Below are 26,001 nucleotides of genomic sequence, written 5' to 3'. Positions count from 1 at the left end.
TAAAGAAGAAAATGGAAGCTAAGACTAAGGGAAAAGTACACTTTGTATGCTTGTCTCAAAAATGTGGGGCTTTTAGTTAAAATAACAGCATTTAGGAATTTTTAGTATGGATAGATTTTCTTTTCATAAAGCAATCTAGAAAGTTTAAAGACTCGTAAGATGTATCTTCAGAAGAAAACTGGAAAAAAAGGTTGGTCCGAAAAAGGAGAGTAATTAACCCCTTGGTAAGAGAATGCCAAGATTGCTTGGTTAAAGAATTGATAAAATATTCCTGTTGTACAGGTAGAAAACAAATACAGAGAAATTGTGTATATTTTTATGATGTATATATTTTTATGATGAACTTAGAAGAAGATGAACTTAGAACAGAATTTTGTGTTTTTAAAATTTCTTTATATTGATAATTTTCAGGCATCCATGTTCACCAACTCCATTTTTAGTTCTTTAAATTCAGCCACAGAATTTCAGATTGGCACTGCAAAAATGAGGATCATGCAAACAGGGCCAAACAATAAGTAATGGGGAAGAGCACCTATTGTCATTGTCATAAGCACTCTGGGAAAGAGGAAACTGAGAAGATAAGTTTTTGCTATTTATAGTTTGTCCAAGATTGTAAAAATGAGAGCTGGTTCTAAAGCCTTGTAACACTGTGCCACTGATGAAGTGGCAGTAATGCGGTGCATGTGAGGAGAAAACTCTTCTTTTATATATATATGTGTATTCCATATATGGAATATGATTCTTCAGTCAGACAGGAAGTCAAAAATATGAGGAAAATGTCAGTTCCACATTTTGTAGCTATTAAACACCCCCATTTTCCCTACTCCCTTCCATTTAATATTTTGGATGACTGGGAAAGGAGTAGAGGATAAAACTGAAAAGTCATTATCATGCCACTATGTAAATCATGGGTGTGCTGACAGGTTTACTGCTGTCTGCAGTTCTGGTCCTCTTTAAAGTGTAATAGAAGTAGAGAAAGTACCTCGTGGAAAAATAAAGATGCAAAGGTGTTGAAGAACATGTGTAAGTGGAGGAGCTAAGTTCAGTTAACTTAGCCTGGGGGAGAATGAGTAGGAGACAAGAAATGTAAAATTGTGTTTGTATGGAGAGGGGGAATGGTAATGAATTATTTACTTGTAATATGGGAATGGAGGGATGCCAAAGAAAACTGTTAGCAGTTCAAAACAAACTGATGCACACAGATGCGAAGCTACACGAGACAATTAGGAAGCCAAAAGCTTTCTTGTGGGCTGCAGGAGAAATTGTGGGAAAAATAATTCATTAGGGCAATCACATGTGGCAATCCTATATGTTGTTTTGGCAGCTGTGCCCTGGAATTTCCTTCACTGTATGGCGGGGAAGGTATTTTTCAGGCACTTGTTGCTGGTGGTTTTTCAAAACCAGGAATTGTGCTAGCTGTCCTGTGGATCTCTTCTTTGTGGACCTGTGCTGTGGGATCTAATGGAGATATTTCTCCTTTGGCCTGTGGAGTGGGAATTCAAAGGCTTTGTACACCTACATCTGGCAAGGCAGGTCTTGCACCTCCTCAGGCCAGTTCAGTTCCAACAGCAGTAAGGCATTTTGCCATTTGTGTAAAGCTGGGGAATGATTTCCACAGTTAGTGGGGTGACCTACTGGACTTCTAGGAGTCCTATGCAGAGCTTGCTGAAGCACATCCCTCCCCTTCCCATTGCCTCTTGGTGTTTTGGCTCTTAACTGTGTATTTATTTTTCATTCTCCTAGCTGTCCATGGAATAATTAATTGAGCATACATAAGCAGGATTTTCTTTCTAGGCCTAATTCTTAATTCTTCTTTACCTTAGGTAAAAAACCCCATGCAAAACAGGTGCTAAAGAAAATGCAGGGAAGGCCCATGGCATTTTGCACTTCAGAGTATTTGTGGTGGAATCCCTGGACAAACAGTGTGTGTTGTTAGCACCTGGTTACTCAGACATGCTGTGTGCTTGGGTAGATGTATCTTACTAAATGCTCTGTTAGTGTATACAGATGGGGAGAGAGCTCTTTTCAGCTGAGCTTGTGTCCCTGACAAATGTGGGAGTCTCTATTCCAATGGACGGACGGGGAGAGCTTTTAGCTGTATGATTAGGACGACTTCTGTAACACTGATTATATCTTTTGAAGGGTTACATGCTAATTTTAGCTGGAGACTTTTAAGTAAAATAGACTTTTAAGTAAAATAGTAAAAAAACATTAACCTTTCCCTTAAGTAACAGTTATGTTACAGAAAGACGAATCTGATTCTTTGAGAATATTAAAAATTTCCTGGTTTTGATTGAGAATGGTCAAAATGTTAGGCTTTATAAAATTTTTTGTAGAAAAACTTAGAAATAAGGGAGCTCTTGTGATTTTGATGGGCTTGAGCATCTTTTCCATATGGATTCAATTCACATTTTTATCGGAATGTGGAAGTCATTACTCTGACATCTGAAACTGAGGTAGCAATAAAAAAAATTATCACAAACAAGACAGCAGACACAAATGATTTTGTGTATGTCACTGGGTGGCCCTTTTGAAACTTTCCCAAAGTTAATTGGTTCCAGATATTTGAGAATTAAAATTGTATTGTGACAAATTTATTTCTGGTCATATTTAACTTGAGTCTTCTCAGTAAGGAGGCTTGAACAAACAGAAGAATTGTCAACCCACTCATGTCTGACTCCAGTTTTTGTTGTAGTAGCTTTAATCCCAGTGATTTGGTTTAATAAAGACCACTGAGAAAACAAACACTGGTGGTGACTGCACTGCTCTTGTAAATTATTTATCGTATCTCTAAGGCTTTACTGTGGCGTAAGTGCTGCTGTGTTAGCTTAAATTGTTCACAAATATGTCATGTTGGATTAAATGCCTGTGCAGAGTTTATGTGTGCCTGGGAGCAATGCTTCCTGCTGTCTGGGGTGGGATTGGGGGGTGTGTGTGTGCAGCTGGGAGCACACGGACCTGCCCTTACTCTTGTAGTGAGTGAGTGACCAGAGCAGGCTAAACACAAAACCTGGGGCTTCATGCTCTGCTTCCAGTAGAGCAGATGCTGCCTTACACAGGGCAGTCTGTCTGAGTGCTTTGTGGTTGTAATGTTCTGTGAGGTCTTGGCTATGTCAGTGGTGGCATTGTTTTGCTGCTCACCTCAAGTTCCATGTGTCAGGAGCCCAGGGGCTTTGCCTGAGGGAAGCAGGATAGGGTGTGCAGCACCTCAGGTTGTTCTGCTTTTGATTTAGTATGATGTATTTTCTGTACAAAATACATCACATTTTCAAATATTGGCAAATAGAAGACAAATGTAGCTAAGTGACATCTTAAGTGCATATTACATGCATTGTCATATATATGTCGTGTGTCTTCCTGTACTGTAGTGTGCTCTACTGCTATAGTTATTCAGAATATTTATTGAATATTCATATGCAGATATTGCATAACAAGCTATTTTTTTTCCATTTTAAAACTAAACTTGGGCATAAAAGCATTAAAAAACCAAAATTACCTTAGTATTTACAGTTCCTGTCTTATCAATATGTACCTCAAACCTTTTTTTGTTCCTATAGGAAACAAGCCTTTTTTCAAATTTCTTAAACTTCTATTACTGGACTGAAGTGTTAATCTTAAAAGACTTTTAAGAGTTAGGGTTTGAAATTGCTAAAGCTGTTTCTGACAAGTAATGGGAGTCTTGCAGTAGTAAAGTCAAAAGTGGAAATTGCTAAGTTTGTCTTAATGAAAGGATCAAATTTGTAGCTCAGTATGCCAAGTTCTTGGAAGATAGTCTTTTTCTTCTCAGAGATTGTCAGCTATCAGCTGTGACACACTGGTAATAAGATACACATTCAAACTCCCACATTTTATATGTACATTTATGTATATGTATATTCACACCTGGTGAAAGAGAAGAGAAAGCCTTTGTCCTTTTGTATGTTTTCCAGAATTAGCAGTAAGTAAAAACGTTAAAAGGAAATGTTTGATTTGTGTAGGCATGGGTTTAATTAATACAAGTCTATGTTCTGTAAGTGTTGTGTTAGTAAAATTTATGAAAGAGCACTAAACTGCATTAGGGTAATTTATGGCCCAAATAAATGTCAGTTGCTAAGGTAGACTAGTATAGAAACAGTGTAACTAGGATAAAAAAAAAGTGAAGAACTAGAGTAAATTGCAAACATTGTAAGAACAGCGATACAATTCTTTCTTTATGTTCACCCAAGTAAGTATAAGTTCATTTATGATATATTTATTAACAGTCTCAAGCTAATAAAACAACACTTACAGAGCAATTTTGGGCACTTTCCAGCTCTCTGTATTGTGCAGCAACAAGTTAGGCCAGTGCTTTTTTTTTTTTATATTAAGGAAAAAAGAGGGAATCTGTACTCCTGGCTCCTTTATAAGGTTGTTAAATGTGCCATTTGGCATTTCAGAGCACTGCTTTGCATTGTGCTCAATTAGTGCAGACGAGGCAATCACAGCACCAGTTTCAGAAATGTGCCTAATTACTATAAACCACTGAGGGATCCATTCATTCTGCCTTTCTGGCTCTGTGGGTGCCAGCCACGGAGACTCCAGCAATTTCTGAAGCCTAATCCCAAGTCACTTCTCCATGTTTCTGTGGCACTTGCATTTTGGAAGCTGTAATGGGGTCTGGCTCTTTATGACCATGTGTTGCTCTGCAACTGTATCTGTAGTATATTCTGGAAATGAGACCTTGGTTTATAGGAAAGGATTGAGAATGGCCCTTTAGCCCTTTCTACATACACATGCACACATACTTCCCTCCTAAAAAAGGATGTGCCTTTTTATATTTTATTTTAAATTATTCTGACTCCTTCCACAGAGAGTCTTTATTTATTAGTTATGAAGGCTATGGATCAATTTTTGGAATATGATTTCCTTGTAGCCTGTACTAGTCATTATGATTTACTGGCTAGTTTGATGACAGCCCTCTTCCAGCTTGATGACAAACCTTTCACATTAGCCTTTTTTGGACACTTCTCTTTGGTAACTTATTTTTGAGCAGCTACTGGGCATTTACATCCAGACTTAAGAAAGATGAGTGTTGGCTAATTGCTTTGGTAAGACACGTATTTGAAAAAACAAATCCACCCTCACTGCTTTAGTTGAAGCTGTTTTTTATTTATAGGCTTTTGTAAAGTGGTAATTGATCCTTCTCTCTTTCTACTGAGCGAAGGAGTTGACTGCTATCGGAAAGTGTTTCTGTATAGATACTTGTGTGAGCATAAAGCATGGAACAGAGATGTCTTGGAGGAGCATCTTACTGTTGACAGTTCATGCTGACAGTTTTTCTGGTGTTTTGATTATGCAAGTTCTTTAAGGGCCAATGAAGCCCATCCATTTTAGCACCATTTCTTTTTTTTTTTTTTCTGTATATTCTGTCAGTGAAGAGGTGAGACCTTAAACATCTGATAGATGAGAGGGAAAAACTTGTAGTGAAGACCTGACCTGACATACGGTACTTAAACCTATCATGGTGCTAGCTACTCTGCAAAACAGAGGCATCCTTTTTTCAGCCATATTTTGAAAACTTTCTGAAGAGTGAGTCTAACTGAAATCTTCTGATTTATGTTCTTGTTTGACATTTTTGCACTTATCAGAATTAATTTGCTCATTTGATGGGGAGCACTGTGTGTTTTAGGCTCACTTGATTGTCTGCTGTGGTTTCTAAATTGTTTTCAATGTTGCTATATTCCTTAGACAATTCCTTGTTCTGTAATGGTCTACTTGTTGTAATTTATGTACTTTTTCCTTAAGAAGTATGAGCTATTATTTGGCTGTGCTAATGTACAGAGTGGTTAAATAAACCTGTCTGTGCAATCCAGTGCAGTTTATGGAACAGACCCACTACATGTATTTGGTACCATTAAACCTTGCCAGGAATAACTGTACATTTTGTTCCCTGTCAAAGATCTTCTTTCTTGTTGTTTTGAACTTGGTTAAAGTGCTGTAAATCTTAAACTCTATAATTTTGTTGAGTTCATTGCATGTTTTAAATAAAGAGAATAGGTAAATGTAGTGTGAATAAACTGGTCTGGTGAAGAGATTCTGTTTGTCCGTCCCTGAGGCTGGAAGCAAGACTTTGAGCTATATTTGAATTGAACTTTAAGCCATCTCCTCATTACCTTCCCAACGTTGTGATACAGCCTTACATCACTTGGACTAGCTTAGGGCCCTGCTGCAATTTCTGATTTAGTAAATCTAGCAGTAGATGTACTAATAGTGCCTCCTGTGATCTGAATCAGTGGCCTTTAACTGTGCAGTCACTGTATTTTCCTTGGGAACATTGCTCATTCCCAATAAGAAATTATAGATGTCTTGCAGATTAGCAGCTGCTCAGTTTCATAACTCTAACTATTGGTGTGTTCAAAACTTCCATAAGATACAGGTTCCTCCAGTGGCTTTTCTCTTACTCTCCTTACCTGCAGTCTGTAAATACTTCACAATCTCTTAAAATTTATTCTCATGAGTGAACTCTGAGTGATAAATATAGTAACCATGTTTTGCATGAGAAGTAGAATCATAGAATTATTTATTTGGATTGTGTTCAAAAAGTATTCAGTAACTTGGTGTGATTCAGTGTTAGAAAGCTGAGGCATTTGTCCTTGACTACTTTCAAATTTCTTTGGTTACATTTTTTACCACATTGGAATTGTAATTGTTCTGTATGTTCTCAAGGCAGTGTATGGAAATAACTAAGTGAATATTCTTTATGACTTTTGGGAGGTAAATGAAAAGTATTACTCCTCTTTTGGATGAGGAATTGGTAGTACCATTAGGAGATTTTTAGGATCTCTTAATTGAGGGTCTCCCACCCTTGGGAAAGAAGACCATGCTACTTGCTTACAGAGGAATCCTCTGTGTTTCAATTGTCCTGCCTGATGTCAGATAAGAAAAACAAAAGCTAGAATCTGGCCCTCCTTTCTGCACTCTACTTGTTTTACCAGTAATCTCATTGTGTTTCCTTGAGTTTTGCCTCCCAAGTTTTAGAGAAAGAGGAAAGGGGTTTTACAGACCTGGCACTGATTGCCATGTAGCTTCATATCCTTCTTTTAGCACTGTCTTATAACAACCATCTGAATTTTGATGAAAGTCATATATCCCCGAGAAAACCCACATGTGAAAATAGAAATCAAGTCCCATATTTCTTGAGTTAGAGTAGGCTACACTTTTTTCTCTATACAAAACCATTATTGTTAGGTTGATGAAATTAGTTGGCAGCAATTACCAAATTATTATACACCAGGCAAGAATATTCCATAGTATTGAAGTCAATTCACTACAGTAATTTTGGTGCCTGCAGTGTTCTCAAGTAGTTCTGACTGAAAGCCTCTCTGGATCTAATGTGTGTCAGGATATGGAGGTCGTAGCCAACTTCATTTCAGGTGGCTTGAGTCCGAGTCTGGCTCATGCCTTGATTTTTAAGGGCATTTTACTCGTTCAGCTTGCTAGAGGTGCTTTCTTCTGCTTTGACATTTGCTGCTTGTCCTCTGGTCATGCGGCTGGGCTGGATGCAGTAATTCATCCACTGCAGGGTCAGGGCAGCTACCTTCCCTTTGTGGAAAACAGTCAAGAGCTAGAAGGAGGAGTATCGATCTGGGATGACAGAGAAACAGAAGGGAAGTGTTTTAGACTTATGGGTAAATCCTACAGATTTGTATGTTTAGATTTCTTTAGCTACAAAATTAGAGATGGTGAGTTCTCATGCCTTTTGTTTGAGCAGATTTGACAGATTTTACTACTTTTTGCTGTTGTACATGTGCGTAATGCAGCAGGGCTTGTGGAGTACAGCTGCGCCATGGCTTCTGTCAACAGCCTCAATGTTGAAAGTAGCCATGGCTCTTCTGATGGTGTATGTGAAGGAGAAGTGTGGCTTCCTCCTGAGATTAGTCTTGTGATAAAAGCTTCCTGCTTTTCTTAAAAAGAGAAAACAGCATGCATGCATGCTTTGCTATGGGCTTTGCACTGCTTGGCAGAGAGGATGCTGGATTCTTAGATGCTGGAGGGACTGTTTTCCTGTCAATTTTGAGGAAAAATGCTTGGGAATAAGAATTCTTGCTCATTTAGTTTGTCTGAAATGGCTTCACTTGCAAACTCTTGAGTGTTGTGCAGCCCATAAGTGAGGGTTTCTATTAGTTACTCATGGCCAAAATAAGAACAACTTTCTTGGGAACGGGAAGCATTTGACCAGTGTTTCCGCCAGTTTGCAAAATACTGTTCTAAGCAATTAGCTCTCCTAAAATTTTTAGCTCTCTTAAAAAGAAAAAAAGTTGAATTAAAAATGATTCAGAGCACCATGTTACTAATGGTAGTTAATTGATAGCACTAATTAACTAATGGTAGTTAATTACCATTCCCTAGATAGTATACGGCTTTTTGAATTTTCTTGCTGGTTATTTTATATTAAGTGGTTTCAATCACAGTCAGTATCTGATTTAGTTAAGTGTTTTATAGATAAGAGCATATGATAAATCACAGTTTTTTATTAGGTCATCACCAGAACAGACATATTCTTCCTCAAAAGCAATTAAGCTTTTCTCTACCATCAGTAAAACTTTTTTATAAGCTGCCTCAAAGATGAAGTAGTGTTAACCTGTGTGCTCTGTTTCTAATTAGTTCTGAAAGATTGTGTGACATATATGGGTTTAAACAACGAAGTGTTTAAACTTCGGCTGGGAAGTGAGTTAAGTGTCCCATGCAAAGTTGATGTAATCTATTGTACTGTTTACACCATGGTCATGATAAATCACTAATTTTAAAATGTTTTTTGGATTGTATTCATATTAGTTTAGCACACAACACTGTGAGTAAATCACAATACATGGAAACAAACCAAATGAGACAAAGAAATTTCTGTTCCATTTGCAAATACAGAGAACTACCACTTAAAATTGCTACCAGTGGGAAATGTAAAAGGTGAGGTAATCCCCTAAAGAAAAAGGGCACTGGTTGTGAAACACATTAAATGTAAATCTTGTAAAACTTGTAGGGAATGTACTGAAGCACTGAATTGAACCCACTCAGAGTTCATACTAACAAGAAATTCTGGTCAATGAAGGCAGATAAAGGAATTGTAAATGACTGTTTAAATTAGTCTGAAATTCCAGAACATGTGCTTGGATAATATGAAATAAAGCTGTCTAAATATGCAGCTCTCATTAATTTCCTGGTCATAGTGAATGTCTGTTACAGGATCCAAGGCTGGAATAGCTTGCTGGTGTTTAAATATCTGCCATTTTTCAGGGGTTAGAATGAAGACGAGAAATCAAGGAACTTTTGATTTTGCTCTCTGTTGTCCCAATAAGACACTAAGGAACTACAGGTGGACCATGAAAGCTCACCTCAGTCTTATTTAACTTGTGTGGGAGAAGAATTTGAATTCACTTACTTAAAATAGCTTGGGAATGAATTCTACAGGAAGATCCTGGTGGCTATTGCGATGTCACACACCCTGTCTTCTCTTCTGTTATGTTTCTTTCACCAGTGCTTTTAAGATGAGGAGGGTGTGGTGCTACTAACTCACAGCAAAGAATCAAAATGGATGGACAGGCAAAGATGTAGAAATAAGTGTAGGATGATCAACAAGGCCAAATGTAAGATGCTGTACTTGGGTTGGGGCAAGCCCAAGCTCAAATACAGGTTGAGCAAAGAATGGATTGAGAGCAGCCCTGGAGAGAAGAACTTGGGGCTGTTGGTGGATGAGAAGCTCAACATGACCTGGGAATGTGCACTCAGAGCCCAGAAAGCTGGCGTCATCCTGGGCTGCATCCAAAGCAATGTGGGCAGCAGGGTGAGGGAGGAATTCTGCCCTCTACTCGGCTCTCATGAGACACTGCCTGGAGTGCTGTGTCCAGCTGTGGGGTCCCCAGCATAAAAAGGACTTGGACCTGTCTACAAAGATGATGAGAGGGCTGGAGCACCTCTCTTATGAAGGCAGACTTGGAGAGTTGTGGTTGTTGAGCCTGGAGAAGATTCCAGTGAGACCTCACTGCACCCTTTCAGTACTTGAAGTGGACTTAAGAAAAAGATGGGGACAAACAATTTAGAAGTGTCTGTAGTGATGGGATGGGGTTCAATGGTTTTAAACTGAAAGAGGGAAGGTTTAGATGATGTGCAAGAAAGAAATTCTTTTCTGTGAGGGTGATGAGGCACTGGAACAGTTTGTCCCAAGATGTGGCTACCCCATTCCATGGAAGTGTTTAAGACCAGATTGAATGGGGCTTTGAGCAACCTGGTCCAGTGGAGGGGGTCCCTGCCCATGGCAGGGGAGTTGGACTAGATGGTCTTTAGAGGTTCTGTCCAACCCAAACCATTCAATAATTCTGTACAGTGTTGGAGTTCATTGCAGCTCTGGATTCAGGGCAGTGTTGCTGTTTTATCCTGAAAACTTGGTGACTACATCAAGCCTTGTCAGACCTGCTGTTTCTGCATGTTGTTCCTTCAGCAGCCTTTGGCCAGGCAGCAGCAAAGTTCTCCATGGATCAGTTTCAAATGGGATAGAAGGAGATGGTGCATGATGAGTGCTCCTTCTCAATATTTTGGAGCTGAAAATCTGAAGATTGTGCTGCCCCTAAATCCAGGGGTGATCAGTGACTGTACAAGCAAATGTGCTTGTATATTGCTGGTCTGGCCAGACTGGTGTATCGGCCACTGTCTTTTCTGCTCTGGCAGCATTACTAATCAAAACCAGGTCTGACAGTTGTCATGTGCTTTCTGCAGCCTGGCTTGCAGCTGTTTGCTGTCCTTCTGCTGTGTGATTGGAAAAAAGGAAGGTTTTATTTGGCTTCACTGGATCATTTCTCAGATGCAGAAACCTCTGCTCTATGATGATGGTGGGGCAGGCTGCTTGGACCTTCTTTCTCTGGCATTTCTGTCAAGGCAGGGGAGATTAAATGGCCTATTTCTCTGGTTTCCCATGCTGGCTGCTGGCCTGGTTTGTGGGTAATTCAGTTCATAAGCATTATACTGCTGGATTTTTTTTTCTGGCTTCCTGATATTTCATTAATTGCAATGTTGAGCCCTTTCAATCCTTTGTGCAGAGAAAACTAGAAAAAGGTGAAAGTCAGTTACAGGCTGGGACCAGGAATCCCAATGTAAATACCAAGCATTTTTTGTGAGGGGGCTGGGAGGAAGGAAAGGGAGAGAAACAGGTAGAAGAGAAGTCAGGAGAAAAAAAGCAATTATCATGATCTTGGCAAATGTTACAAATACCACAACTGCAAACTACTAGCTTCAGATTAAGATAAATACATACAATTTGTTCATTTGTTGAGCGTGTGTTCTGCAGTTTTAAATGATGATGCTCTTTAAGGACAGGCTGAGGTTCCTGAGCAGACTGCAGCAGGGAGGAAGATCAGGATAGTGTAGTTAGTTAGGTAGAGGGTAGAGATAAATTGGTTCATAAGGTAGTTTATTAACCCTGAAAGTGCACATTCAGGTCAATGAGCAAACGGAATGTGTAAATGGAATAGAAGTTACACTGAACTGTGTTCAAATTTGAACCTATGTTTACATGATAAATCTGCAAATGCTCTCAAGAACAAGCAAGACAAAAAAAAAGTTACTCTGCTGTTAGTCTTGTTAGTTTTAATACTGATTTATTTATGCTGTATTAGTGATGTGTTTTGCATGTCTCCAAACCTCTACTTAGGGAAGCAACACATGTTTATTATTTAAGAAAGAAGAACATTTCCAATAGTACTTATAAGATACATGGCCAGATGTGTGCTTTGTTTGCACAAATGTTGGGTAAGTAACCAGAGGAGAGGGATGTCAGGTATTATGGGATGCAAAGATGGGTGTTTGGTGCAACAAATTCTGAAAGCTGAATTTGGGAAACAAATTAGAGATGTTTTGGAAAATGGGTACAAGGCTTTCATAAACTCTGTAAAATATGCTTTATCATGAGGTTTAAATTGTTTAGTCTTTAGTGAGTTCACAGTTAAGTTACTTTTATTGAAAGTAAGGGTAGAATACTATTTGATCTATTAATGGGTGACTGGAAAGAGCTTGTGTCTCACTGATGCCAAATATAGGCTGATCTATGCATGGTACAAATAAGGTTCCAATAGTTCAGTAATGAAGGCTAGACATTCAGAGTCATTCAACAAAGTAAAAGATGGAGGTATATGGAATTCACATCTGTACCATGGAATTAATTGAACTTTTAATAGTTTTTCAGAGAGTGGGAATTTGCATATCTGTCTTTTTAAAAGCTTCAGTTCAGCTTCAGTATTGTATTTCAACATATTTATAAAATATTTTAAATCTCTAAAGTATGTAGAATGGCAATGCATTTTATTTTGGTACTGTGGTAATTTCATTAAAAGTTGTAACAATAATTAAGCTCCTCAGTTAAATCTGTCATCTTGAGTAAGGTTTAAATGCAGACAGTTGCTTTACATTTGACTTTTTGTGGACAGAATTCAGGAAAAAAATTAAAAAACTTCTTCTCTGTTTTCCTAGTCATTATTGCTTCTAAATCTCACCAGATCTTTATCTAGCACTCCTTGTTTTCAAAAGTTGTGTGATGGTTAGCTAATAAGGGCTATAACAATAGTTCATATATAATCAAGTTGAAAGATTGTTATTAATGATTTTGGATAGACTGTCAAAACCCTTTTTTCATGTAATTTGCTTTTCACAAAGAAGCACAAATTTTACAGGCTAGAGCTGTCAGGTAGCTATTGTATCCAAGATCAGCAAACCTAATAAGAGAGAAAAAATGTCTTTTGTGGCATTCCATCCTTTTTTATTCTTATAAACAATTTGCATCATTTTAATTTTAGTTCAAATAGGGGTTTTTTTTCTGTTTTGTTTAGAGTTTTTAATGCACATATAGAAGAAATGCCAAAATTTGTCATGTGATTAAAAAGTGTGCATTTCTAAATTCATTAACTTGTGTGATCAATCTCTTCACTACTTGCATTTCCAGTTTTAACTTCAGTAAAACAGTAACTATTCTGATGAGGTATTATGTGAGACCATTTTATTTTTGAGCATACCTAGAAAATTCAAGACATCTGGAATCTAATGCAGTGTTTCTGTTTTTCCTACCATTTCCATCAATAATGCACAATTATCTTCCACTTTAGTTCTGGTTCATACCAGTGATTTCTCTTTTTTTTTAACCCACTTGTAAAGAATTTGATCAGAAGCAACTGCTTTGTTGGAGTGGGAACAGTTGGTCATCTTTGTCTGGAGATGACCTTAGAGCTTGCGCGGCGTTGCAGAGTGTAGCATACCTCAGGCTGCCATTTCACCTCAGTATATTGTAACACACTACGTGTTCTTTGTAATGAGCAACAATTTTAGGATTCAGTAACAATCATCTTGGCAACACATTTATTTCACACTGAGATCACTAAAACCATGTGTTGACAGTTTGCTTTCTTAGGAACCTCTGACTCCCATGGCTGAGCAGACGGCTTATTCACAGTGAATTGAATGCAAATAAATCTCAAGTTTTTACAGCTTTTTAAAATATCCGATTATGTTGTAATAGTCAGTGAAAAACAGTTAAAAATTAGCTAAATTCCTAGTCAGCAGTTTCTTTGAGAATAGTATAATTTCTTGAATGGGCAGTTATGCCTAGTTTGATTTGTGACAGAGCTATACTTTGCGTACTTTTAGCAGATTTAATACTATGAAATAAACTTGCCATTTCAATATACTTTGTATCTTTTAACACATTACTTAAAAGTAAATCCTTTGAACTCAAATGTCTTTAATAGATTTAGTCAGTGTTAAAACAAGTTGTATGCAAATACTTTGCAGCATGAATATTGACTGTTATTGTACTGGTAACTTTGGTAGATTTGAAATTACATACCAAGGATATGTCAGGCAAGATGTGTTCAATAAACTGGATTTTTAGTCAAAGTAGATTTGGTGACCTGTAGGGATCCTTTTACTCTCAGCAAGATATTAGTATAAATAGAATTTTAGAAAATATATGAGGTGTGCAAGAATATTGTTGTTTTTATATTGCTGTTGTGGTTCTTCATGCAGCTTTTTTTTCTCTATCCTTTATGGAGCATTAAGTATGATGAAGTTTGTCTCTAACATTAAAAAAAAATACAGTCCATGTATATTTTGACTTTCTCCACCCTTGTGCTTATTCTTTCATATCCAACATGTGCAGCTGAAATGCCAGCAGGATGTTCTGTGTTTTTGGATTTCCTTGTGTCTTGGCTTGTCACAGTTAGAAACTGCAGGATAGCCTTCCACTTGGCTGGCACAAAGCATTTCCACCACTTAGAGAGAATTTGAGGAATTGGGCTGTGTTTCTTTGGAGAGCAGAAGGAATTTGCAGGTCATCTGTAAATTGCATTTTTTTTGTGGGCTTGTCACTTAAAATGTTGTTTTGAAATGCTGAAACATGTTGATCAGAGAGGTCGTGAGACCTCCAATCTTTGAGATGCTGAAAATGGGCCTAGACAAGCTGGTTCAAGGGAACTTGAGCAGGATCAGAGAGAATCATGGAGTTGTTAAGGTTGCAAAAAGCCTTTAAGGTCATAGAGTCCATCCATTAACCCAGCACTGCCAAGTCCACCACTAAACCATGTTCCCAAATGCTTTTAAATACCTCCAGGATGGTGACTCAAACACTTCCCATGGCAGCCTGTGTTCAAGTGCTTTACAACCCTTTCCAGGAAGAAACTTTTCCTAATATCCAATCTAAACCTCTTCCCCAGTGTAACTTGAGGCCATTTCTTCTTGTCCTGTCACTTGTTACCTGGGAGAAGAGACTGGTTACAACCTTCTTTCAGGCAGTTGCAGAGAGGGATAAGGTCCCCTCTGAGCTTCTTTTCCCCAGACTCAACACCCCCAGCTCCTTCAGCTGCTTCTCATAAGACTTGTGTTCCAGAACCTTTCCCAGGGCTGCTACACTTCCTTGACATGGTCCAGTATGATTCTGTTTGTTTCTGCATTTGCAGGGTGGAAGGGAAAAAGAGAGAAATTGAAGACAGTGTGGAAGCTTTAAAAAACCAGAAGTGTTACAGATAAATTTACATTTTAAGACTGGCAAAATTTTGCTAGCTGATTACTTTTATCATTAGTCTTTGTGATGTTATAGCACTGTGAAGGTGTTAAAATACTCTGAATGGTTGCATCATGCTCTTCTACCTTGTAAGACATTGCCTTACTGAATCTCCACATGTTCACAGGCAGTTTGCTTTGTCAAAAGAATGCAGACCTGAACTATTTACTGCCAGTGTCCACCTTCTTCACCTTAAAGCTTACACCAACAGTAGGCTTGGGCTGATTACTGTTCTGAAAGATGAACTTCTTTAAGCCTCCTCTTGCATTTTGCACACTGAAACCCCCAATAGCGCTTTCTGCAGCCTTGTCATTGCCAGTCAGAGGCTACAGGTGGCCTCATCCCCACCATGCAGTTTGTGTGGGAAGCTGTGTATGTAGGGCTTATCTTCTTAGTGAAGGGTGGCCTACTGGGAGGCATCTGTGATGTTGCATTTGCTATTGCTGTGATTTTTCCTTGTTTCTGAATGGTTTTGAGATCTGGCATTAACGAGGTGAGTACAAGTGTACTAAGAGAGATCTCTTGCTAGTAGATGTGAACAGAAAGTCACACACACCAGTGGTTTTCAAAAGAAACAAAAGCAGTTTAGCTGTATTGACAGAATGCTCAATTTGGTTGAAACATCCCTTAAAATATTGGTGAAAGAAGCCAATTTTGTGAAATACAAAAGGCTGTGTGAGGTTCACTTCATCTCTCAGAGAAGAAAGGTTTGAGAAGCAGAATCACAGTGGAGCACTGCCCTGCATCCTTGTGGGTGTAAATGAAGTAATAGATTTTGCAGCCCAGTGTTCTGGAGTGTACACATTCATTTACAGGTGTGTGTGGATTACATAAGGTAATTAAAATATCTTTTATTAAGTTATTTTCTGCAGAAAATTATGTAGGAAGGAGTAAACCTCACTTAATCTGTCTCTTGGAAGACTGATGAATTAATCTCAAGAGAGGTCTTTGATACCATATTTATTGAGATACAGCTGTCTTAAGGTAGTGTTGGTGGGAACCCAGCAAGTCGTGTGAGCATGGAAACACTGAGATGCTTTTTTTCCAAATCACTGTTTGGAAAGATAATCAGCTACTGCAAACTGCTTTTATTTATAAACTTTCTAAATGTGGTTGTTGTTGTTGTTTTTTTTTTTTTCTTTCCCCCCGAACAGCCTGCTAACTACTCCTTAAAACAGATCCTTAAATGTCAGGGTATTTTTTTAATTAGAACCAGATATTAAAACCACGGTTTTTTGCAGTTGAAATTGAAACCACCTTCACTGTTTGCTATGGAAACAAGTTTTTAAAACAAATCTGTTCATGTGTATGCTGTTGTGCCAATCCATTAATTTATGTAACTTGCAGATTTTTTTCATGCTTTTTTCCAACCAGCTTGTGGAAAGATAGGTGGTACAGAACCTATTATAGTCTATATTAAGCCAGTAACCTATATCTGTATCAGAGGTATGTTTTAATTGTCTCATTGGATTAAGGAAAGGATGGGGCAGCTAACACAGAAAGGTATTCAACCTAATTAAAGATAGGAGATTTCCCCAAATTTGTATTCCCTGCCAGTTGCACATGACAATGTCATGTTTTATAATCTCACCATTACTGAGAGTTAAGAGGGGCTTTTAGGAATAGCACCACATCATATTATTTTTTCATACTCATTGGTCAGTTTAAATGTATATTATTAAACAGCAATTTTGAAATTAAGTTTCATGAGTCATGAAATACCATATGGTTGTTTTTTCCACACTACCCCACTTGTACTTTATAGCTTCTGGAGGACAATTATCTGGGGCTGAGCATCTCTGACCTGCTCAAAGAGTCTTCTGGAACAGCTGTGATGTTGCCTGAGGGATCATGTACTGTTACTTAGGCTGAGACCAAAACCCTCAATATGTCTTGCCTTCCCTAAACTGTGCAGGTTGTTCTAAAGGAATTACTGGAGCAATTCAATTGTAAAAAAGGTGCTAGCAAAAAATATAAAAAATAGGTAGCAGAAAATATAAAAAATGTTATGACAAGTTGGAGCAAACTGTCATAAGCTGTTTTTTAATGACTAATTTGTCTGTGTGTTTGTTGATGCAGGCCACAGAAACATTGTTCCGAATGGCAGTAGCAAGAGGAGCTATCACACCTTTAAGACATGGAGAAGTAAGGCTAAATATATCTATTTTTTTGTTTCTTATTTATGTGTGATGTAATGCTTTATTAATATAGTGTTTTATAAATTCCTGGATGTTATACTGTCTTCAGGTAAGTGAAGAGAGCTGAACCACATATAATTTGCATACCTACGTTCCAGTATTGTTTTAATGGAGGGCAGGAACGTAAATACTGCCCAGTCGGAAATGAAGTATTTTTCAAAGAATGCTCTATGCTTCTCTTTGCTTCAGTCATTACTTAGCCATATGATAGAAGTGGCTCAAGAGAGCCTTTCAGCTGCTTTGCCAAGTGCTGAGTTCCAGTTTTTCACTGAATTTTCTCTAGTAAAGATGGTCAAAACTAGAGAGATTCACAGGAGGTCAATATTTGTTACTGGATAGCTGTGGAGGGGTTACTTCATCCTTTGTTCCTTTTGAGTAATAGTAACTTCATGTAATATACAAAGTATTAACACATCAATTATTCCAGAGAGAATAAATATATTTGAATTTTATGTTGGTCATACACACTTCTGTTTGTGGTGAACATTTTTTTTCCTTCTTTGTACAGTTTTATATCTGGTAAACATGCTTTTGAATGTTGATGACTAGATATCTCCAATATGAGTTGGTGCCATTTATACTTAGGTTGAATTTAATTAAAAAAATAAAATACTACAGTCAGTCATGACACTGGAAGTGAAGGATGATCTGGGCATTGCCACAGCTGGATGCTACAGTGTGTGGGGTTTTTCAGTGTTAGAAACTTCAGTGTTTTTTCATGGTAATATTGTTTTGACCCAATTTCTAATAAGTTTGCAAAAAGTTCTTATCAGAGACACGGTGTTCATTCTGGAATCTTGACCTACACTGACCCTGGAGTCCCAGCTGTGCTGTAAAATGTTCCTTATGCTGATGAGGTTGCCTTAATCTCTTTTTTGTGACAAAATAATGTATCTCTGCATCAGTGTCTGAAGATGTACCTCAGATATCATGTCCTGCCGTTGTCTGTAGTTTTAGCTTTTCTGAATATATGGGTCCTCTCTGAATTTGTGTACTGTTATTTTCTACAGAAGAACATAATGCCATTTCCAGAAGTGTTACCTAATATTACCTAATATGTGTATCCTTTCAAAATTCCCTGATTAGGTTTTTTTTTCCAGTGAGTGGTACATAATTTTCTATGTTTTAAAGACCAGGTTGCCCAAAAGGTTTATGTAGTTACCCAGTCAGTGATGTGAATTATGGAAAAAAAAAAGTATTGGTTTTCTTAAAGAGTAACTAATTACACTGTTAGCAATCCAAAATACTGGAACAACTACAGATGTAATGATGTCTGTTGTGAATAATATTAGTAATTTCTGAATCTGATACATCTTCTGTTGAGCCAGTTTAGCTCACTGATAAAGTAGAAAAAATTTAAATTTTTTCTTCAGATATTCCTTCTGATTTTTTATCTGTTAAACCACCTCAAAAGCTATAGAGAAGCAGAGGAGAAGCAGTAACATAAGTGGTGAGAAGATGTTACCATGGTTAGCAAGAAAGGAAGTGTGAGAAAGTCAGCTTCATTGTCACCATCTTTGGTGTATGGTGTCCTGTGATACTTTTTCTGAGGTATTCCTGGGGCCTCAGTGGAAATACAGTTAAGACTAAGCTAGATAATTTATAGATAAAACATGTAATAATGGTCCAGAATTGGCTTTTTGTGTAAGAAGGCAGTGGGAGAAACAAGAAAATACCTTTTTTCTCTCTTGTATTTTTATTGGACTTTATGCAGCAGAAAATGTTTTCTCTCAAGGGAAGTATTTTCATTGAATTCCATTGTGTAATTATAATTTACTTAGTCTGAAAATGAGAAATTACATTATTCAAATGAAGCTAATTTTTCCAGAAGAAACATATCATTATCAAGTCATACTAAAAATTTTTTTGCTCTTCTACCAAGAAGTTGCTGGATGTTTGCACACACAGGTAGAAAGGGAGCTAGAAAAAAAGTTGAATATGAACTAAAGTTGACTGTATTCTGTTTCAGAAGTGTGAATTTGGCAGTGAAAATCAAAACAGAGAAACTTTTTAAATGGAAATTTCAAAATACGGAGGCAGCAATCCAAATGTGCAAAAGTGCTGTTTAACTTTCACATCAGCGCTTAAAAATGTAACACCATTTAAAATTTGAGAGAGGTAAAACTGTTCACTGCTAGAAGGCAAAAGTCATACCTGTTTGTTTTAAATTAATCAGAAAATGGCATTATTCTTTCTGTACCACTGAACAGATTATTGTGCAAACATTTCTTCTACAGGCAACACAAGATGGGTGAAAAGCTGTGCATTATGATCCAGTTGTCATCACCAGGTGGATTTATAAGTTATAATATTGAATGTCCACTGGCAGTCCCTTTTATTTCTCCTTTCAATAGTTCCTCATTCATTTGACCTTATCAGGTCTTTATGGACATAGAATTTTTATGTTTTTCATTTATTTTCCTTGAAGAAATTGAAAAATGATGATGTATAGGTTTGGTCTTTCTACTTTTGCGTGTGGTTTATAAAATTGCTGTTAAGAGTTTGTATAATTATGCTGCCAAAGCTAATTATCAAAATTGGGTGCATAATGCCAAAAAATTATTTAACTGTGGAATATTAATCATAGAGGTTCCTGAAGAATCTTCTCAGCAGTTATTTTCCTCCTGGTTGGGTTTAAGTGTAGTAGCATCTGTGGGAGGGAATCAAACCCAGAAGTAATTCATTCTCAGGATTCAATGTGTTGTTGTGTATGTAAATTAGTTATCCCTGTCAGTTATTTTGTTGTGGGGGTGGTGCATGAGGCAGAGCCCTATTCACTTCTGTTACAACTTCTAGCTGATGCCTAAATGATCCAAAAATTGATCACCCCAAATCCCATGGCTGTGCTTCTCTCCGGGAATCTTAATATGCATTTCATTAATGACGCGAGGCTGAGAGCTGTGCATTTGTGGAGCCCTGACCTGGCACCACCTAGAGAGCTTCTCCAGATGTTTCTTCTGCTTCTGGTCTTCATGCAAGAGGCTCAGATCTGCTGCTATCCGTTCCTCTCAGTGTCCAGTCTCTGCCAGACAGGCCTGCTGTCTCTGTGGTGCTGGCTGATAGGGCAGCAGTGATGGGGTTGAGGAAACAAGAGCAGCAACAGCTTGCCTGCTAAAATGAGTGACAAGAGGAATACAAGGAGGCTCCTGCTTCAGAGATGACTTTTTGTGCTTTCCAGTTCTGCATTCCTGAAGCCTCTACTGCTGTGTGCTGCGTCCCCAAGGGAAAGCTGTAAGGAGGAGTATGGGTTGACAGCAATGGGCTGTGAGGAGTTGCTGAGTGCATGGCAGCAGGATGGAATACATTTGGCACAAGCTGAGATCAGTTTGGTGGCTGTACACAGAGAGAACTTCCAGAATTTTACTGGAAATGACCAATTTTATTCACGTTGTGCCAATGATACACCAGAACCAATGTGTCACATAGGATGTGGATATCCTGTGGAAATACTGAACAGGAAGGAGAGATCTGGTTAGGACAGTGAGCTCACAGGTCATTGATGGTCTCAGGCCCTGTAGATGAGGGAAATGGATCTACACAGAGAAGGAGCAGGGGGATAAACTGAGAAGGTGGAAGGCTTAAATGGAAAAAATGCATAAAATACATAGGCTGACATAGCCAACAGGTCTAATGGTAGAGTTATGATTCCCAGAGAGCCACAGCTGATACCAGCCATGCATGGCCTCTGTGGCTGTTAGCATAAAAATGTAAGCTTTTCTAGCCTAAAATGGCTTACTGCCTTGCAGTGTAATACATGCAACTGTTTGCATTGCTATGGCAGTACAGACCCATGGTTGAAAGTGGACTTTGTTGGAAGAAGACAAGTTTTTGCTTTTGTTTAAAGCAATTTTTAGGAGATTTCACCATTCTGTGTGTTTTCTGTAAATTCAATAATGTGAATTGCAAAGTTTTATGAATTTAGCCCAGATATGTGTAAATCATAATTTCTGTAGATTTGTGTTCATAGTTAATAGCAGGGATGCGTTTGTGATACAACACTTAGCTAAACGTTGAACAAGGGGATCAGTAAGGATCTTTAAAATGTGATTTCTTTAATATTTGTACAAGTGAATCCATAACAGTGGGAACAGCAATATGAAGCACTCCTTCGTGCAGCACTGCTTTTCGTTCCACAGGCATACAGAAAGAACCTTGGACAGGAGGGTACATAGTTGAAGTGACATTACTGCCAGCTCAGGTTTTCCTTGCCCTCTTTCTTCCCAGTCCACTGTGCCATAGCAGAATGCAGTGTAGTCTCCTGGAAAATTGCCTGTGGAATTATAGTCATATAGACTTGAACCTTTTGTATTATTAACAGAAACTGTGATTGCTTTTTTCATGAGGAGGAACTTCTTAATTTTGCCAATGGAGTGATTCAAAAGAGATTATTATGACACCTGTCATCATATTTAGTTGTGTAATGTGAAGATGACATGGAACTAAGTATTCATTAAATGATAATCTCCTCCACATAAAGGATTGTTAGTCTCTTGAATCTTGTCCTCTGGGTTTTTCCTGTCCTGGTTAAGGGTTGTTGGCACACAGAAAACATGTGTGTTTTTAAAATTTAATGTGTTGCAAAATGGTGTAAAGTTAATTTAACCAAATCGTATTTCTGAATGTTGTGTAAGATCCAAAATGCCAGTAGGTTTCAGTATTAATTTCTCATATAAAATTGCCCCCTTATATTTGAAAGGTATTTGCAAAACTAAAAGAAAGGGTTTGGTTGCAGGCAGGTCTGAGTGCCTGTTCATCTAAAATGAGGTCCCTTCTCTCTGTCCTAAGAAAATAATCTTTAATTTTTAGCTTTTTCAAAAGAAATGAGTTCAAAAAATTCAAAATTAAAAAGTTATCCTATAAGAGTGTTCTGAACCATCAATTTACAGCTCAAATTATTTGCATACATAGTTATAGCTTTCTCATTAGTGGAATCTATTTCGGAAGTAGTATGGAGCCTGTCTTTTTTAACTTGATGTAAAGAAGAAGCAATGGATAAAATGTATCCACAAGAATAGAATTGTTTTATAGTCCTTCCTTTAGTTTAAGGTTTTGGTTTGGGGCATATGTGTCAGAAGTATTTTAAAATAGTACTGAGATCTGGAAAATTCTTCTGGCAGGTCACAATGGGTAACAGTTCAAAGGTAATTTAATTGCCAAAGACTGGCATACCTTGCCAGTCTATCTATGTTATCTGGAAGTAAGTCAAAAGTAAATAATTCTTCTGATTAAATGCAGTGAAAACTAAAGCTTGATTGGAGAGAGAGAGAGAGAGAGAGAGAGAGAGAGAGAGAGAGAGAGGTTGGGAATGCAGTTGAACCCTGGGGAGGGAAACCAGCAGATTGCCTTTGGGGTGTCCCAGTGTACAGTGTTCCAGTGCTGTTTTTGCCATGTGTTCAGTTGTATGAAGGTTTTATTTGTCTAGCTTGCCCTGGGTTATCTGTTTTAAGTGGTCCATGGGTTTTAATTAATTTTTTAGTCATGAAGAGGAAGGAAAATTTGTTTTAAAACCATAGTTGAATATGAAGAACTTTTCTGCTCTTTTAAAATGCCATTTGCCTGGAGATAATCTGTTACTTACTAAAAATAATCTCAAGCCTTGACAGAGTATTGATCTGCTCTAACTAATTTTGAAGTGTTGTGATGGAGTTAGTTTGTTAGGGAATATGAAAAATTAATGCACTGTAGGAATCATGGCTGGTGTAAATTTAAGGTAGAAATATCTGTAAATAAGAGAGTGGTTAGATTTCAGTGGTTATATTTCAGAATATGGAGAGGTACCACTGAAGAAAGGTAACACACAAGTTTGGAAATTCAGAGAACTTGAATTTCAGAACAGAAGTGAAATAATATCTAGGTAACTCATGCTTTATAGTTTTCTTTTAAGTGTATGGAAAATATAGTCTGTCATTTTTCATGGAGTGGAACAATAGAATTTAGTATCTAAGCATTCAGGATATCATGCTGGGCATTATTATTATTATTGTAATTTTCTTTAGTTCAAACTCATGGTATGTATTTGTCTTAGAATAGTCTTAAATTCCCTTAATGAAGTGAAACACAAGACTGAAAAGTAAATTAAATTATGCCCAGAGGTATTTGCCAGGTGTGTTTCACCAAGAAAGTATTGGCAGGGAGTTACCTCTTTTTAAGGAGGGAATTACCTCTTTTAAAGACTTCTCTCTTTTTTCCTTCTTTAGTACTTAGCCTGTGTATTTCAGATTTCTTACTCTTTTGCATCTGCAAAGCAGCTAGTGAATGGTAAAGGTAGACAGTAAAAAATTATGGCAACAAAGCTAAATGTAAGGAAATGTATTTAGCTCCCAATCGATTTTTTTTTTTTTTTAGTCTTCTATGTCATGGCCTTGGAATGAAGCTGTCATTCTGCTTTATACTTAAAACCTGTCCCCAAAATTGCCCCCTGCAACTCTATTGTTCTGCAAGAGAAAAGATCAGGTGTAGGGAGATTTTTACTCCTGTACATGAGGAAAGGCAGAGTAGGTGCTACTGGAGCTTGGTGCTTGAATAATGCTTCTTTCTCACTTTGGTGGTGTCCATACTGCTGTATGTTAATTCATTCATAGAGTTGAAGAAATAGACAACTGTAAGAAGATACTTAACCTGATAAAGCTAAGAATTTGTTCACATTCCTTAGTAGCACTCAATGCTGAGTGTTACTAAAGCATACATGTAACTAATCCTTAGTTTTTGTGCAAGTTGTTGGAAGAATTAGCCAGTGTCTGAATGTGCACCATTTTCAATAACACTTTGCAGTGTAAATATATGCATGTCAACTAAATTACTGCTGTATGTATAGTCACAGAATATAGAATGGTTTGGGTTGGAAGGGACCTTGAAGAACATCTAATACCATCTCCTCCCTTCCATTGACCAGGTTGCTCAAAGCCACATCCAGCCTGGCCTTGAACAGTTCCAGGGATGGGGCATCCACAGCTTCTCTGGGCAGCCTGTGCCAGTCCCTCACCATCCTCACAGTAAAGAATTTCTTTCTAACATCTTAGCCAAATGTTCTCTCAGTTTGAAGCCACTCCCCCTTATCCTATCACTACAGTGCCTGGTGAAGAAACCCCTCTTGGCTTCCCTATAGGCCCCCTTCAGATGCAGGATGGTAGCTCTGAGGTCTCCATGCAACCTTTGCTTCTCCAGGATGAACAGTCACTTTGAAGGATGAGTGTCTTAATTTTAGTGTAAATGTTACTTACATTCAATGATTTTCAGCAAATTAAATGTAACATTCCTTTTGTAAAACAGTGTTCTTATTCAATTCAAGTTATTTTATGCTTCTTGTCCATGTGTTATCCTTAGTAAAGTTGAAACCAGAAATAATAGTCATATTTGGTAACTTTTAATTGTCCTGTATGTTAACAGATTGCATAAATCAAAATGCAGTCAGAAATGTCTTTTTTTGGGTTTCTGAAAAACAGATGAATGTGTCTATAGTCAGTGAGAAAGCTTTTACCATTTCATCCCCACCTAAACAATAGTGCTGTGATTCTGCATGCTACTCTATGTTTAAACACCTAAATTTTCAAACATTTTTCTGTAGGTATAAAACTAGAATAATCCTACTTTTATTGGGCAAATACGTGATTAATATTACATAAAAGTTAAAATTTACATACATTTCTCTTAAGCTGTAGAAAAATCAAATTACAATACCTAGGGTAAGCAGTTCCTGCTTATAAAGGCTAAGGGTTTTACTGTTCTTTCTAAAATGTGAAGATATGGGAAAATACTGTTGATAGGGAAGTTGATTGGGAAGTGATACCAAAACCAGGGTGTAGTTTTTTCTGGTGTGACATTATTTGGTGGCAGGGGGCAGAGACTCTGGAGCATTTCCATCACGTGACAGGTTGTGATCCTTACTGGGTGAGCACAGCTGGCTTTTTGGACTCTGTAATACTGGTACTATACTCCAGTGATCTGAAATGATTTCTAATTTAAAAATCTTAGGTGTTCTTCCTGCTTTTAAAAAATCTTCTGTGCATTTGCCCTGTGAGACCATTCCTGTTCCTAAATAACAGCATGAGAACAGGAGAACAGTCTAGTCTGAGATATTTAGATACCTTTATGATTGTTGAGGATGTTATTGTTATGGGCAAGATCAAATGCTGTTGCTCACTGCTCAGGAGTGGGTACTCAAGAATCAGGAATAGTGGATGTTAATGGAAATTAACATTGCTAAAGTTCTGTAGTAATAGTCTCCGCTGTTTCATTGTAATAACCTGTTGTAATATTTTTACAATATTTAATCACTTAAGAAGGATTATATTGTCTTTCTTGACTGATATCTCAGTGCAAGGTGATTGTGATGGGTGAAAATCTGGTCTGCCAGCAGCAGGAATGATAGGGTGCATGAACTGCTGGAACAATTCTCCCACTCTGAACCATGAAACCAATCTGTTCCTGGCAGCTACAATTTTATGGAAACTAATTCTTTTTGATGGAATCAGGTGAAAAATATATGGTTCCGATTAGCAAAGAGTCTGTACAGTTTCTTGGTCATGGAGAACATTCCTCTGGCCATGTGCATGTGTTCAGATGTGTCTGACTAGACATATTATTTATGTTACATATTTATCTTCCTATATTTAAAGTGATGGACAGCACTGTTTTTTAAATATACTATTCTTTAAATATTTGTATTATAATTGATAAAATTATAATTATTAAATATATGTTTATTATGGTAGAGTGAATATTCAGTTTTATTGTTCTTAAGTTTCAGAAACTCAA

General features: G+C 37.6%; 1 protein-coding gene across 1 annotated transcript in view; it reads left to right on the top strand.

Moving 5' to 3' along the window:
* TMEM135 (transmembrane protein 135) overlaps positions 1 to 26,001 on the top strand; it is a 156,302-nt gene that overhangs the window by 50,805 nt on the left and 79,496 nt on the right. Inside the window, exon 5 of the mRNA XM_054654627.2 lies at positions 17,129 to 17,194. Coding sequence (XP_054510602.1) covers positions 17,129 to 17,194 — 66 coding nt within the window. The remainder of the gene's footprint in view (positions 1 to 17,128; positions 17,195 to 26,001) is intronic.

Source organism: Agelaius phoeniceus, chromosome 2, assembly GCF_051311805.1.
Source record: "Agelaius phoeniceus isolate bAgePho1 chromosome 2, bAgePho1.hap1, whole genome shotgun sequence".
Taxonomy (NCBI): Eukaryota; Metazoa; Chordata; class Aves; order Passeriformes; family Icteridae; genus Agelaius; species Agelaius phoeniceus.
This window is presented reverse-complemented; position numbering and strand designations above follow the sequence as displayed.